Source organism: Marmota monax, unplaced genomic scaffold, assembly GCF_021218885.2.
Source record: "Marmota monax isolate L192 unplaced genomic scaffold, Marmota_monax_Labrador192_F-V1.1 WCK01_AAM20220418_F8-fsc00076, whole genome shotgun sequence".
Taxonomy (NCBI): Eukaryota; Metazoa; Chordata; class Mammalia; order Rodentia; family Sciuridae; genus Marmota; species Marmota monax.
Genome location: NW_026692843.1, coordinates 2,463,435 through 2,480,233, shown reverse-complemented (window position 1 = coordinate 2,480,233; position 16,799 = coordinate 2,463,435). Strand labels below are relative to the sequence as shown.

Sequence of the window (16,799 nt, the reverse complement as noted above, 5' to 3'; positions counted from 1 at the left end):
ATACTTTTTCCCATCTCAATTTTAAAAATGCAGAAAAGAGAAACTTACCCACACAAGCATTGAGGAATAGCCAATCAGTCTTTTTCATCCTGTTTTTAATTTGCTTTAGTTTCTTGAAGTCCACTTCAAGTTCCTCCTTGCTGCCAACAGCACCAGCCAATTCAATCCTTTGAAAATCCATTTTAACTTCAGAGTCTCGTTTTGTAGTAGGAGGTGATCTTCTTTGGCTATTACCACCACTACTGCAGCTTCCCCTCCAACGAGCTCTATCTTGCTCATTTATTATTGAAGAAGCCTCTTCAGTCTCTGCCAACTCTATTGCTTCAATATTATTAGGTCTGGGATGGTCACAAACAACACATTTTTTAGCCTTGGCCCAGTTTTCATATGTGCAAATAGAACAAGTCCAATGCTGGGTCCTTGTGTTCGGTTTATTTCTATCATTGTATTCCTCACAAGAATCAACAGAAAAAGCAACTGGTCTTGAGCCAGATCCTGAGGATTGAGGAGATTCTGTGGGACTCCTGGTCCTACGCTGGGATAAGCACTGGGTACATCTGATTGCTCTTGGCCAGTTCAAGTATGTGCACATGTGGCATGACCATTTATTTGCATTTTCCATACTGTATGAAGACTTAACCCTTGGTCTTGCACTAGAGTCTGGACATATCAAAGGACTACTTCCTCCTTCGGTGCTGGAAGGATCCCAATCTCTACCAACATCACTTGAACCACTTTTAAACGGATCTTCTGTAATAATTGTTCCACTAGGTCTTTGGGCGCGACACATAGTGCATTTGATTGCAGATGGCCAGTTTTCATACGTACAATATTCGCAAGCCCACTTAATTCCACGTTCTGACATTGTGCACTTCTTGAAGTGAGTTATGTCAAGCAGGAAGCTATAAATAATTAGGACATGGTTATTAAAAAAAATACTAATTCCACCTCTTAAAATCTGCCCCCAAAATAAATGTATCCTTCAACTTATAAAATATACATTAAGAGGAATGTAAGATTTTATACTAAATTGTTTTACTTTTCTTTTTGGATTTCCATAGAGATACAGGGGATAAATTTCCAAAGAAAACTCTTTTCCAAAGAAAAAATCTCAGGATTTAATGAAATTGTACTCTGGAATGCAAGAAATAGGCAGGAGATAAAGACACTTATTCTAAAAGGGAAGAAATTAAAACATGGAAGTCATAATAGGAAAGCTTGGTCATAATTTCAGCTTGGTCATCACCATCAATTTAGAAAAGTATCCAATAGTTAAAAAGACTCAAAGGAAAAGCATACAAAGTAAATAATACCTCAAAACATAATCATTCTCAAATTATAAACAACATAGATCATGCTATCTAGGTTACTATAATGTTTGATTCACGACTACAGAAGATCAAAGTAATCTCTATCCTCTTTGGTATGGAAGAAAAGCAGCTTAAAAATATCAATTATTCACTGCTTTTAATTAGCACAAATAGAAAAAGACATTGAGGAGTAATCATCATAATTAACAAAGTAACCTTATAAAATAGATTGTTTCTTGATATCCTGTATCTGAAAAATCTAGTTCTCTGTGGAGCACAAAAAGCAAACCCATGGGCTAAGGTTGTGTCTCAGTGGTAGAGAGCTTGCCTAGTACATGTGAGGCACTGGATTTGATCTTCAACACCACATAAAAAATAATTAATTAATTAATTAAAAAGAATGCCTTTAAAAAAAATCAAACCCATATTACCAATACTTGGGAAAATCAAATTGATAGAACATTTCTTGAAATAACTATCAGCATAATCATGCCAATATAATTTTGACTATTATTTAACATTTGAAATTTTAAAATATATTCAAAATTCAACTCATACTAAAATATATTCATTATTTAAAAGTTTCTAGAATCCTACTGTGAGCCTACTAATTCATAAATAAAGAAATTTACATGGCAAGTTTAAACAATGAATTACTAGGGATCAAACCGGGGCCTTGCACATGGTAGTCAAGCACTCTACCACTAAGCTACATCCCCAGCCCCAATTAAGACTTCTTTAATGGCTTAAATTTAGACATTAAAACCAATGTTTTCATTTCCTTAAATCCTTTCTTTACTCATCTTAACCGATTTTTCTTTTTCTTTTTTTAGGGGCAGGGAGAACATTGAGACAGGGTCTCACTTAAGTTGCCCGAGCTGGCCTCAAACTGTGTGATTCCCTACCTCAGCCGCCCAAGTAGCTGGGATTAATTACAGGCATGTGCCACTAACCTGGCTCCCACCAATTTTAAAGTAAAAAAGAGAAAGAAATCATAGGTAGAGTAACAGATACTTTTCCCTCTCTTTCTCAGGGATTCTTCCCAAAACTGGAAAGCTGTCTTTTTACTCTGGAAGTCTTTTATGTTCCTGCCTGCCAAGCCCACACCCCATGTAGTGTGAACTCTAAGACAACTTCACTATTAAAAAGGCTATTATTTAATAGCTAAAATAAAAATCACACTTACTAAGGTTTTAGTTTCCATGCTATAACCTCCACCTTGCACATGGTTAGAATAAAAGCACAGTTATAAATCAGACCAAAGACAAGATTCAGTCTTCATGCTGGCTCAGATTCTGACTTCCTCAGGAGATACTGCAAAACGTGATAAGTGGTTCTGTCTGACTGAATAGCTATTCCTGTAAAGGAGACCAAAACTGAATTTCACTTATAGCCTGCTAATTAATCCATAAGTATTTTAAAGGCTTAATTTTAATCAGTTCTATTTAATTATTCTCACTTATTTTAATAAGACTATTACATTTAAATTTTTATTGAACAACAATAAAAATAGCTAATTGATTGGTCAGCCAAATTAAATGAGAATGTTGTTTTTCTATATAATTTAAATGTGTGTATACACACACGCACTAATATTATCATTATTTGTATTACTGAGTGGGAATATGATGTGGTATATCCAAATAAGAGAAAAGCAAAAGAAAAAATTGATTAACTTTGAAATCTTTTTCTCCTTCAGTAGTTTTTGTCTTTGCTTTTGCTTTTTTCCCCCTCATACCCAGGTAATTTAAATTTCTTACTTAAGACTTTTTTAAATTTAGTTTGTACACAGAGACTACTCGCAATCTGACAGCAATCCAAATATGTATTTAAGAGCAGGGAACGATAATCATAAGCATTCATAAAGTGGACAGTAGAAATTAAATGGCAATTTTCATGTTTATTAGCCAGTTCTTCCTTTAGTTTCTCAGGTATGAAATGTAAGTAAATTACTTATTCATGCTACCAGAAATTGTAACAAGCATGAGAAACACCATAAGAACAAATGAACGTATATTAAGGACTACTGCAAGAAAATTCAATATTTCACTTAATATAGTCACATTCAAAACTCCATACTTGCTTTAATAAATCTTACTATGATATACCTGTAAACTTCACTAAACAGCCTGTGACCTTACATTATCTTAGCCAATCTTCATGGAACTAATGTATAGGTATATATACTTAAATGTCCAAGGCTGACAAAAAAAAAATATTGTCATAAAAAATAATCATACAGGGCTGGGGTTGCGGCTCAGTGGTAGAGCACTTGCCTAGCATTTGTGAGGCATTGGTTTCGATCCTCAGCACCACCCAAAAAGAAAATAAAGATCCATTGACAACTAAAAAAATATACATATTAAAATCATCATCATCATCATATAGAGGTTGGGGGGTGTAGTTCAGTGGTACAGCATGTACTTAGCATTTGCAAGGCCCTGGGTTCAATCTGCAACACAAAAACATGATAATCATCAAATATGCCTGGTAAATGATGGACATACAGCTGCCTGATAAGCCTGTTTTGGAAAATCCAGGTAACTAAGCAGTACTAAAACCAAGCTCAAGAGTTTTAAGAGGAGTGCATTATACTAAATGATGATGTATATCCATTCTGGAGAATTGAAACTTTGTGGGAATATTGTCTTTTACTAACTGAAAGGTGAAATTCATTGGAGAAGATTTTCTGAGAAAGCCACTGGTACCTGTGGCCATTAGTAAATGAAATGGAAGAAGGATAACATCAACTCAACTATGTAATTTTGTATTATTCAGAAGAAATTAACACTGAGTATTCTTTTTCTTCCAATGTCAAAACATACTAAAAGGTATATAAAACTAGTCTCAAAGCAATCAGTTCTAAGAATTAATGTTGCGCCCTGAAATAAAACTAAATATTATTTTAACATAAATTAACTTGGGCATAGGAATATAACTAGTCTGTGCCAAATTGTCTGGTACAATAAAATGTTCAACAGGACTTCTTTAAGGAAAACTGGATACAACTGCTACTCTTAAATATTCATTGGTTCAAATACAATACCAGGAAATCCATTTGTGCTTCAAGCTCTACCTATAGAATAATAATGTCTCCAAATATATCAACCATTTTCCAGTACTAAATTCATAACTCCTTTAATTACAAACTTCCCAACTCAAATAATAATAAAAGAGAATAATATTATGGTCTATATAATTAATGGATGGGAAGGAGCTAGTAACTACATTTTTATATTATCATGTTTAATTAATTAAATCATACTTACAAAGCACTAACACTGTACAAGAAATTTAGCTACACTGACGTCAATTCCTCAAAATTGTAGCTATACCACAAATGCCCCCAAATACGTACTTTAAAAAAATCTATGAAAAAAAACTAGGGAAGTGAAATAATCTTCATCAAGCACAAACCCATTAAACAAACTGAGATAAGCTCAGTTGCCAGTTAGTTTCAAATGATGAGAAATTATCCAAAGAATGAGCTAACAGCACTCTTAAGGGTTTTTATTAGTTTTATTAACATAAATACTTACTAATATAAATCTGTGGAGGTTTACAAATGCTCAGAAAACCTCTTAGGGAAATACAGATAAATCTAAAAAGGATATTCCAAGCATGCTCAATTTTCAAGTTCTGTGAAAATATTATGAAGTAATTCCGAATTACAAAACTTAGATACAAAAAAAAAAAAAATTGAAAGTACTAGTTAACTCTTAAGTTAAAACTCCCACATAGTCATTTCTTCTTTTTTCACCAGTATTTTCCTACTTATCTGACAATAATCATCAGGAAAAACACCTAGGTTAGAACAGGATCCTAGAGATGATGATATGATTAGCCCACTGACTAGAAATCTGATTACATTTTAGGGGTCCAATAGCTTGTCAAATCTTCCATTAAACTCTTTATCTTCCTCTCAAAACAGACTCCTACCCTAACTTCTCCAGTTTACATTAATAACACCATTCATATCCCTGTTCCCAAGAGAGAAATTCAAAATCACCTTGAATTCTGCCTTTTGCCCATACATGCTTTTTCTAGTGCACTGGTTCTATCCAATTGGTTATTTCCTTCCCATCCCCACTGCTACCAGACCTTTCTCAGTTCAGGTCAGTACTACTCTAATAGCTTCCTAAGCATCTTAGCTTTCTAAATCCATCCAGCTGACTAGAACAATCCTCTTTTTGAAGCTCTTTTCTAACTGCATAAACTCTCAACTCTTTACCATTACACTCACAGCCCACATACTCACTCCAAATTACACCGCACACATATCCAACTCATAAATGTGTCACCTCCCTTGAAGATAATACACATGAAGGCACTGCCTTCAATACACAAGCACAACAGACAGGCTCGCTTCTAGCAAATCCTACACCACTTTAAGGGTAAGTTAAGCTTCATCTTATACTCCTGACTTAAGGAGCCAAGTGCTCCCAAGGCTCAGTCCTTGGTTCTCAATCTCTCTAAGCACCAACACCCTTGGGGATCTCATTCCACCTCTGGGTTTTAATATATCACCTATAAGGGGATGACTCTCAAATTTACATTTCCAGGCTGGATCTCTCCCTCAATTCCAGATATATGAATCCAGCTGCCTACCTGACACCTCCATTCAAATATTCTAACAAATACCTCAACATATTCAAAACCCAATTCTTTATCAGAATTTCAGGTTTCTCAGCCTCAGTTTTCCCATCTTCAAATTGAAGGGATTAGACCACTAAGAGCCATAAAATCGTTCAATAAATTTTTTCCCTCATTATCCAAAACTTCACCGTTCTACAATAAACTTATACCTTCAAAATGTGAAAACCTATAAACTGATTAACCAATTCTGCTATGTAAAGGGGACAAGGACAAAACTTTTGCAATCACTAAGTGTCTTCAAATAGTACTAAATCTTATGTGAAACTGTGTACAAATTATCAATGATCAGGATATTTCAAGAGAGCTGGCCTTCCTATACAAAAAGGTCACTATTTTCCATGATATCTGATTCAAATGAGTAGATTTGAATTAAGCATGCTTGTGAATTCTTCCACGGAATTTGTGGACAAGCAAGACAAAGGAAATTTAACACCTACCTTGGCCTTACTTGAACTATGCTGTACTTAACTGAAGGAATCACCCTTCGACTACTCCATCTACCTCATTCAAAACAATCCTAAATCCTTAAAGTATAACAAAGAATTTAAAATTTACAATTTAGTCTGTCAAGAATGCATCAAATGGGCTGGGGGTTGTGGCTCAGCAATAGAGCACTCGCCTAGCATGTGTGAGGCACTGGGTTCCATCCTCAGCACCACATAAAAATAAATAAAATAAAGATATTGTGTCCAACTGTAACCAAAATATATATGTATATATATGTGTATGTGTATGTGTATGTATATGTATATGTGTATGTATGTATATATATACATATATGTACGTATATATTTTTTAAATTTTACATTAAAAAAGAATGCATCAATTAATTAATGCATCAAGTAAGAGTTATAATTATACTAGGTTGCTTTTCCTTTTACATTACTAGAAACTTGATCAGAATAAAATAAGATCTAGAAATTTTTTACAGTTGTGTCAAATCTAACATGAAATAATGCTCTTTCTTTTCATGTATCTTCTCGTCATTTCAGGAGAACATCAATTTTTTTAAACTAAACACTTTAGTTCTTCAAGAATTACAAGAAAAGGGAACAGAAACAATACATATATGTCTTCAGCTATGCTGGAACTCACCTCAGCATAATAGGTACTTTACAATACCACAGAGTCAAGCACTTTAAATTATAATCCCAAACAAATTAAATGTAGCAAACAAAGGTCCAATATGCGCTCAGGAATATAGAGAAACACAACTAGATAAAACACTATCCTTGTGGCTCAGGGAACCTACAATCTAGATGAAAGACTATGGTCTCCTTAAACATGTATAGAAATGGAGCATTTCACCCCAAGAGTGTATATCAATCCAACTACTTTTTTTTTGGGGGGGGGCAAGGATTGAACCCAAAGGCGCTTAACCACTGAGCCACATTCCCACTCCTTTTTACTTTTAGGCAGGGTCTCCCTAGGTTGCTCACAACCTAAGTTGCTGAGGCTGTGATCAACCTGAGATTTGTTTGAACACACACAACCTGTGTGTTCAAACCTGCAATCCTCCTGCCTCAGTCTTCCAAACTGTTTGGATTACAGGCATGCACCATCATGCCCAGCTCCATCTAACATTTTAAAAACAGTAAAACAGAACCCTGTGAGAAACGCAGCCTGAAAGTCTTATTCTGTGGTAGGGTCATCACTAAATTGCTGAGGCTGACCTGGAAATTGCTATGCTCCTGCCTAGGCCTCCAGAGTTGTGGGATTACAGCCAAGGGTCACACTGCACGCACTCAACAGACCTTAATGACTAGCCCATGTTTCCATTCTTCCTACTCAAAGTTGGCTGACAAGAAAAATTACAAAGAAATTACTTTAGAGGTCAGTCTGGCTTTTTCTAGAATGATTTCAAGTTTCTCACAGAGCTAACAGAGGACCCTTCAATTCTGGCTTTGGTAAATGGGGCACCTTCTACAACAGGTCTATGAATCTACTTTTTGGAAAAGGGCACATTCCAAGTTTGTCATGGCACCTGGCTTCAGGAATTCCACTCCACTCTGGTCAGTCTACAGGGCCTCCCTTGAGCTGGTTTCCAAGTCCTTCTATTTCCTTAGGTCATAAAAAACCCCTGTATCTAATGTGTTTTCTAGAAATCCTAATGCATGAAAATATTTATAAAAGTTATGTGCTCCCCCTTTCTTCCCCCTCAAAAAAAGAAAAAAAAAAAAAAAACAGTAGAACAGGACTGAGAGGTTAGCTCAATGGTACAGCCCTTGCCTTGCATGTGAGAAGTCCTAGGTTTGACTCCCACCACCACAAATAATAATTTAAAAAAACCTCTGCAAAGCCTCTAAACATGTTTACCATATTCAAAATTTAATTTTTCATTATTCTATCCATTTTTCTGTTAACACTGTGAACACACTAGTTCCAACTTACAAAGTATCCTCAAGAACCAAAGGTCATTACTGTACCTAACCCTCTAGGCCACCCTTTTAATCAAATGCTATAGGTGTTACCTGTGTGACAGAGAAAGGAGGGGTAGAAACTTGGAACTTTTAGATAATTTATCAGTTATAAAAGAAAGAAAAAGCTGCAAAAATAAGACAGAACCAAATGGATGAAATATTCAAAATTAATACCAATTCAGACCTACCATCTGGTTCCAAAAGTATATTTTTCCCAATGCTGTTATGTGTTCCAATGCTGTTATTTTGCCTAAATTCTAATCCATTAAAGTCATTTGATTTCAAAAAACTATTTTATAAATGTTATTTATTAATAATATAAAGTCATTCAGTTAGATCACTTTTCTCATTATTTCTGATATGATGATTAACAAAAATAGGATAAGGATTTTTCTATCATTGTATGGACAAGAAGAACAGGTAGGTAAAACTTTAATTAAAGGCATCTGGAAAGAAATGCCAAAAACAGCAACAAAGCCAAGGCCCTGCTTACTCAAATCATTAGAGGTAGGTAAATACCTAAGCCAACTTTGTCTATTTCATAGTTTTGCCAGGGTCAGCCTTATTAACTAAAAAAAGAAAACAACAGCTAAAACTTGCTAAGCAGTTACTATGTGCTAAACATAGTTCTAACACTTTATCTATATTTACTAATTTGATTCTCAGAACCCTGACAATTGTGCCCAATTTTAAAGACTGGAAACAGACACAAAAGTTGAGTAACTTTCCTAAAGTCACAAGGTACTAAAAGGCAGTGCCAAAGTTTAAACCCAGGGTTTCTGCATTCAAGTCTGCACTATATACACTATGTATAAATATATGTGCATACTGCTGCTTATAGTTTCCTATTCCTACCATCCAAAATTTGGATTATTAAACCACATGAGTATCTTACTGAACAGTACCTCTTAGATAACTACTAATAGGCAATATTTAAATGAATATTTTCCAAAAAAATTTAAAAAAAGATTTTTCTCACATTTAACTTGACAAAATTACATGAATCTTCCCAAAGCATATTTAGATGGACCTAGAAAAGTTATTTATAAAACAAAATACACTAAATTTAGCATGAAGAATTGAATGGAAAAGGACAACTTAGAATAATCACAACAATTTTAGATTATAAAATGCCTTGAGTATTTTTTGGTTGGAGGCAATCACTGACGAAGAAAATACTATTAATAACTGTCAGCCTAACTTTCTTTAGCCTAATATACATCAATCCAGATAATTCAAAGAAATCATACCATGTCAACCAAATAAGAATAGAAAAGCCTTCCATTTTCATTCCGCCAATTGAAAAAGGAGTCCACACAAATGTAATGTATATGAATTATAGGGCCTATGCATGACCTTGTTTTAAAGAAAAGCTTACTGTTCTTTGAAATAGTGAAATATATTTATATCTCAGAATCTCAATTTTCTCTAAGGGAGCAAATATGATGCTCTCTAGGATTCCCATCCCATGTACTAAATGCTAATTATCGATCTCTTATTTTTCTATGTGAAATATCACTTTAAAATCTTGTTTATTGATTCTGTAAATACCCTATTTCCAAAGATAATGAAAAAAACTTAAATTTTCCCTCCTCTTATTACAACAACTGTATATTAGGACAGTGCTACTCAAAAGTGTGGTCCAGGGACCTGTGGTAGTATTCACTATTTACTGAACTGTGGAGAATTAAAAGGATCTAAAAACTTTCATGGCAATTTTACAGAATAATGGTACGACAGTTGAATCTAGTAATAAAACAAGAGTTTGGGTTTGAGAAGAAATGTTAAAACATTTGGGAAAACTGAAGATTATAGATTCTTTTTACAACTTATAGGTATGGTTCAAAGAAGAGAAGAAACCAAAGTTTCTTCCATCCTAAATTTTTGCAAATATACTTCAGACCTGACAGACTTAAACTGAAGAAATAACATTGTCTTCTCAATCTCTATCATGAATATGTATGAAAAACTGCTCTACAAAATGTTGGCAAATCAAATCAAATCAAATCATATTGCAGGTATGCAAGGCAAGTTCAATAATTTAAAAAATCAATTAATATAATCCATCATATCAACAGGCTAAAGAAAAATCATGATCATATCAATCAATGAATGCAGAAAAAGCACTTAACAAAGCCCAACACCCATTCATCTCAAAAAAAAAAAAAAAAAAACAACAGCCATGGGGCTAGAAATTATAGAATGAATCAAAGACATTACTACCCTCATGACCGGTGTAACTCTATATCACATACAATCAGCCGAATGAAAAGTTACACTCCATATATGTTTGATGTGTCAAAATGCATTCTATTGTTATGTATAAGTAATTAGAGAAAACACTCAGCTTGGAGGTATACAGCTTATGTGTGAGGCTGAGGTCCAGGTTCCATCCCCAGGAGAGAGAGAAAGAAACAATGATAAACCATCAGCATAGAGAACTTCCTCAGTGATACAAGTAAGTCTCCAAAAAACCAACAGTAACATCAAGCTTAATGGTGAGAGGCTTTCCCACTAGGACCAAGAACAAAGCAAGACAAACACCTGCCACAGCATTTAGTTTAGTGGACTATTCTTTTCCCCTAACACTCAACTGTGAAAAATTAATTTCTCTCTTTATAAATAGTATCTGCATGTGACAGCTGCTTACTAATCATTTAGTCAAAAAAAAATGCAACTCAATATTCTGCCATTATCAAAGGAAAAGTATTCCCCCAAAAAATTTAGTCAGAAATACTTCTACTACCAAGAAAATAAAAATAAAATTACACAAACAAAAAAAGGAAAAGATTTGGAAGTGATTAAAAAAATATTTTATATATATATATATATGTATGTATGTATCACAGAAATTGCCAGGCATGCCAGTCTCAGCAACTTAGCAAGGCCCTAAGCAACTCAGCAAGACCCTGCCTCAAAAAAAAACATAAAATGAGCTGGGGGTGTTGCTCAGTTGTAAAGCACTCTTGGGTTCTATCACTAGTAACAAAATAATAAATAAATCACAGAAATCAACCCTGTCTTCAGAAACTAATCACAAGTGTATTGCTACAACCTAATGTACAACACTAAAATCCTTTTCATCTGTAGAACAGGAATAATTTCATATATCCAAGGAATTTTATCTTACAATAACCAACTTGTAGTTGAGAATAATTATACTATTGAAGTAAAGTAAACTTCAACAAACAGTGCAGAGACAAATATATAGCCACACTCAAAAAAATTACCTTGGGACCCTACTTCACATTATTTACAAAACTTAACTCAAGGGCTGGGGTTGTGGCTCAGAGGTAGAGCACTCACCTGGCATGCGTGAGGCACTGGGTTCGATCCGCAGCACTACATAAAAATAAGATATTTTGTCTGGCTATAACTAAAAATAAATATTTTTAAAAAAAACTCAAAATAATCATAGATATAAATTTAAAAGCTAAAGCTATAAAACTATTAGATGCAAACAAAGATACATATCATGACTCTGGATTAAGCACATGTAACAAAACCAATAAACTGAATTTCATCAAAGGTAAAAAAGTATGCTTCAAAGGACACCATCAAGAAACTGAAAAGAAAACCCAAAGAATGGAAGAAAATATTTGTGAACCATTTATCTGATAAGATGCCTATAGTCAGTGGCACACGCCTGGAATGCCAGCTGCTTGGGAGGCTGAGACAGGAGGATTGAAAGTTCAAAGCCAGCATCAGCAAAAGCTAGGTGCTAAGCAATTCAATAAGTCCCTGTCTCTAAATACAAAATAGGGCTGGGGATGTGGCTCAGTGGGCAAGTGCCACCAAGTTCAATCCCTGACACTCCCCCATGAAAAAAATGCTTGTATCTAGAATATATAAAGAACTCTAAACAACAACAAAACCTAACTGAGGAGGGAAAAAAAAACAAGCAAAGGATTAGAATAGAAATTTCTCTAGATAAACAAATGACCAACAATAAGCACATGAAAAGATGTTCAACATTATCACTCATTAGGGAAATTCAGATAAAACCAAGGATATGCCACTTCACTAGGAGCACTAAAATTTTTTAAAAAGACAATAATAAGTGTTCATACACTGCTAGTAAAAATTCCAGTAATGCGTATCTATGGATAAAAATATGACTTGACAAAACAACCAAAATTGTATAGTCTTAGTTGAAAAGGAAGCGAGACAGTTGGTCTTCAACATAAATTATAAAAACAAAGGAAACTTCACTTTTTTATTACTGATAAGTTCCATTCAGTAGGCCACGGAAAAATTATCAATATTATATTCAATTTAGCTGGCCAATCTCCATTTTAAAATTCAAACAGACAGCTCTTATCAAAAACTTCATCTTAACCAAAATACCACCACTCAGAAAGCAAAGAATGCTTAGGGGATCTACATTTCTCAAGCAGTGAAATTACTAATACAATTCTATAAAAGTGACTTTTATGAAAGCAAGTAGCCTAAGTAAAAATGCCCACTAGTTCCACAAAGTAACATGTTAATTTTAGCTCTAGTTATACCAGAAAAGAGTGGAGGGTTGGGAGCATACAGGCTTCTTTCTAATTTAAAAAAAAAAAAAAAAAAAAACTGGACAGTCTGAAGAGGAAAACTATTTTGATGAACTAGAAAGAACAAGTTTTCACATAGATACAGTAAGTAAATTGGGATGGTTTACTGCAAAAAGACTATGTATCCATAAAACACCATACCTCCTATTCTCACAAACACCATTTATTTTCCAAATGTATCAGCATCCACCTAAGTACATAATTACATGTATTATTCTTGGAATATAACAATACTTTGGTTCAGCTCATTTGTGTTTTCTTTCAACAATGTTGACAGGTAGCAGTGAATCACATATTCTGATGTCCCATATGCCTTATTAATCAATGATAACCTCAGATGCTGGCAGCATGTTAAGAATGTAAACTGAGGCTACTGATTTTCTCCTTCTCTGATGCTAAATGTTACCCACATACAAATATGGAATAGCCAATTTTAGTCACTGGTGCCAAACTCGAAACCAAATATCTGCTCCAAACACAAATATAAAGTAAACCACAAAATTGTGGTACTTATCTTCATTTGAATAATACACCATTATGAAAATGCCAACCATCCTCTACAAGATGAACTGAGCTGATAACAAACATACTAACCAAACTCTTTTTAAGAGAGCCATAATTTCAAGTGTTTTGTCTCAGACTACTGAAGTCCCAGAAACTCCAATACTTAGGAAACTATGCACTATATATCTCAGACTACCTCTATAACCAAAAATACTTTGTCAGACATATATATCCATATTTTCAGTGCTGACTATATCACTCATTTCTCAGAGGTCTTGAAAATCTAGATGGGAAGCAGAATAAAAACAGAAAAATAAGAACAGGTTAGAATAGATTAAGAAAAAAAGGAGAAAGACTCACAGAGTGAACAGACAGAACTCTTGGGGTTGAAGTCATCAAAAAGACTTCTCAAGAGACAGCAATTAAATAAGTCAGAGTAGAGTATCCATGAATCCACAATATCAAAGAGAAAGAATGGCATAAAAAAGATTCTAGAGATATTTCACAGGAACCACAAACAATGTACTTCGGCCGGAACTAAGGATTCGCCAAAAAAAAAAAAAAAAAAAACGAGAGTTTAGACTGAAGACTAAGTCAGGGCATTACTACAGAGTAATATAAACACCACACCAAGGAGCTTGAACTTTATTCTATATTTATTAAGGAGTTTACTGTAGGTCTGTATATTATGATGCAAAGAGGTGACAGTTTTCAAATACACAGATATCATTTACTCAAAGCATAAGTGAGACACAAATACTCCAAATGAAACACAACCTAACTGGGAGAAAAAGTGTTGAAAGCGCAGATAGAGAGGATAACAACAGAGTCAAGAGGAGGAGAGAACAGCAACACATAAATAAAACTGAACCAAGTTAAATAAAAAGCTACAGAGTTCTACTTTTGCACCTCCCATTTCTTAAAGTTTACATTTATTACATAAAAGCAGTAAGTATAAGGCACATGGAATGGCTCTCATTGTATCAACTACTCATATGAAGCAAATTTACCTCAAGTGTTTTACAACTGAACTGAGTTCCAAAACTACGTGAATTCTCAGACTTTAAATGTGAAATGCCATAGCACCTATCAGTGTACAGATCTGGATCAAGGCCAAAAGGTTAAAATATACTGTTGTGAATGAGTTCATCATAGTAACCCAAGCACATTTTAAGAGTAAATAAACGAGTGTCCCAATGCTCTGAGACATTAATAAAAAGGTGTGGAATTAGCAACAGAAATAAAAATCCCTCATGACATTCTTCCCAAAATAACATCCTCCATCAAGGAGTAAAATGTGTCATTACTATCCTACTACCCCCTGCCCCCCTAATGGCCCAATAAAAACAATGTTATAAAATTTTAGTATAAGACAACTGCCTACCTTAAGAGCCAAAGATTAAGAGGCAGTAGAGCTCTAACCTTTTTTTAGAAAGACCTCATTAAATTAAAAACAATAACAACCAGGAAGCGAGATCCAGCTTTATTTTTCCCAAACTCGGTCTGGATGACTTTCCAAAGGCCTGTGACATCAGCCAAGATGAAAATTCCTGACGGTCCCCTAGGCTTGTGGTCTGTCCACTGAGTCAAACATGTTTGATCAACACAGGGGTACACTGGAGGTTACACAAGTGATAAGGAAGTCAACTAAGAGAGACCGCAGGTACAGGAACCATTCATTACATAACACTTCCAAGAATTTAAGATCTCTTTTCAACTGTGTTCTCAAAATAGTATTTTATACATTACCTTTATTACATTATCATAAATAGATTATATCGTGACACCAAAGCATTGGGAACACGGCCGGCACTTAATCTACCTAGTTAAGGAAAGGGAGAACTGAGTGACTGAAATACAAAAATTCTCAGCAACGGAGTTTCAAAACACCTGTACTTCTCAAAGATAATGGGCCGGTTCAACTTCAAACTTAGGCAGTTACCCTAAACTGCCTGCCACCGGTGCTTAAAAATTACAGCTATTTTGTCTGTGAAATGACCCGCACCAAACTACAGCAGAGAAACAACAGATACTTGCACTGAGCAATCATTGTTGCAAGCGGAAGGCCAGATAATCTTTCCACGAGTTCCAGATCCTCCTCGCCATCCGCCTCGTCGCTCCCCACCTGGATTTTCTTAGAAATGGCTACAACAAGAAGCCACCGCGGGAGTTAGAGAGAAAGCGGTCAAGGGACCAAAATACAAGTTTAGAGACCAACACCAACTTGTGGCGACGAGCCCGTGTATTTACGGCCTAGCGCGGCTCCGGCGCAAGACCCCGCTCGCCGCCGCGGACCAGCAGGGAAGAAGGGGTAATCTGGCGGAAGAGAGGCGGCAGGGCGGCCGCCTGTGTCGGTAAACAAGCGGGCGCGCCCGCCCTCCCACGGAGCCGGGCCCTCCCCGCGCCGGCGGAGCCCAAGATGGACGCGGCCCAGCGGCGGTCCCGGCCAGCCGCCCTCGCCCACAACGCCGCCGCCCCGGGGGGCTCGGCGGCCGGGGCGCCGCAGGCCGCCAAGGCCCGGCAGGCCGCGGCGGGGCGGTGAGGGGCCTGCGGCCGGCGCCCGCACCCCGGGCCCGGTTACCTGGCGGCGGCGGCGGCTCCTCCTCCAGCTCCCGCTCCTCCTCCCCGTACGACGCTCAGCGCCCGGCGGCGGCGGCGGCGGCGGCGGCGACTCCCGCACAGCCCGCGGCGACGAGCCGAGCCCGGCCCCTCTCCGCCTCCCTCGGCGCCGCCGCCCGCCCCGCTGCTGCCGCCTCCGCCCTCCCGCCTCAGTCAGGACATGGTCTCCGCGGGCCCGCGCGCGGCTCCCGACTGCCGGAGGCGGGGGGAGAGGGGCGGAGAGGAGGCGCGGAGGCGGGGGAGCGCCGGGGGGGCGGGGGCGGAGAGGGGAGCGGCCTCGGGCGCTGCGGACTCCTAATGGCGGCGGCCAGGGACCCGGAGCCAAATAAACCCCGCGGCGGCAGCACAACGTCAGGGCTAGACCCGGCCGCTCGCCGCCCTATCATTGGCCCCGAGGCCGCCGGTGGCGCAGCCAATGGGCGGCTGCCTCTTTCCCGACGCAGGAGGCGGGCCGCGGCCATGTGACGTCACCGGCGCGCGTCCCAATGGTGAGGAGGCGGCGCTCGCCAAGGCTTGAACCTTCCTGGCGGCCGCCCTGCTTGCGGGCTCGGCCGGACGCTGAGGACGCCCTGGGGCGAATAGTTTACCCCTCAGCTGTGCGGCTCACGGCGCTGAGGGCGGTGGGGGCCGCTTTTCGGCAGCAGATCCGCCAGTTTTGTGTCAACTCCGCGTCCCCAGACTACGGAGTGAGTCGCTCGGTCGCTTAGACGCTGCTTCGCGGTTTCCCAGACGGT

The 16,799-nt window shown here is 37.5% G+C and overlaps 1 protein-coding gene across 6 annotated transcripts in view; it reads right to left on the bottom strand.

Moving 5' to 3' along the window:
• The window catches only part of Zranb1 (zinc finger RANBP2-type containing 1), a 49,300-nt gene extending 33,149 nt beyond the window's left edge, over positions 1-16,151 (bottom strand). The window contains exons 1-3 of one of the 6 annotated variants that reach the window (XM_046448705.2): positions 16,028-16,135; positions 2,497-2,668; positions 49-902 (exon numbers count right to left, since the gene is read on the bottom strand). In XM_046448705.2, the coding sequence (XP_046304661.1) occupies positions 49-902; positions 2,497-2,537 (895 nt within the window). In that variant the 5' untranslated portion in view covers positions 2,538-2,668; positions 16,028-16,135. Of the gene's footprint in view, positions 1-48; positions 903-2,496; positions 7,289-15,483; positions 15,805-16,027 lie in introns of those variants that run through there. The other 5 variants (XM_046448706.2, XM_058580732.1, XM_058580730.1 and 2 more) reach the window with 5 other exon arrangements.
• Positions 16,152-16,799: the final 648 nt, after the last annotated feature.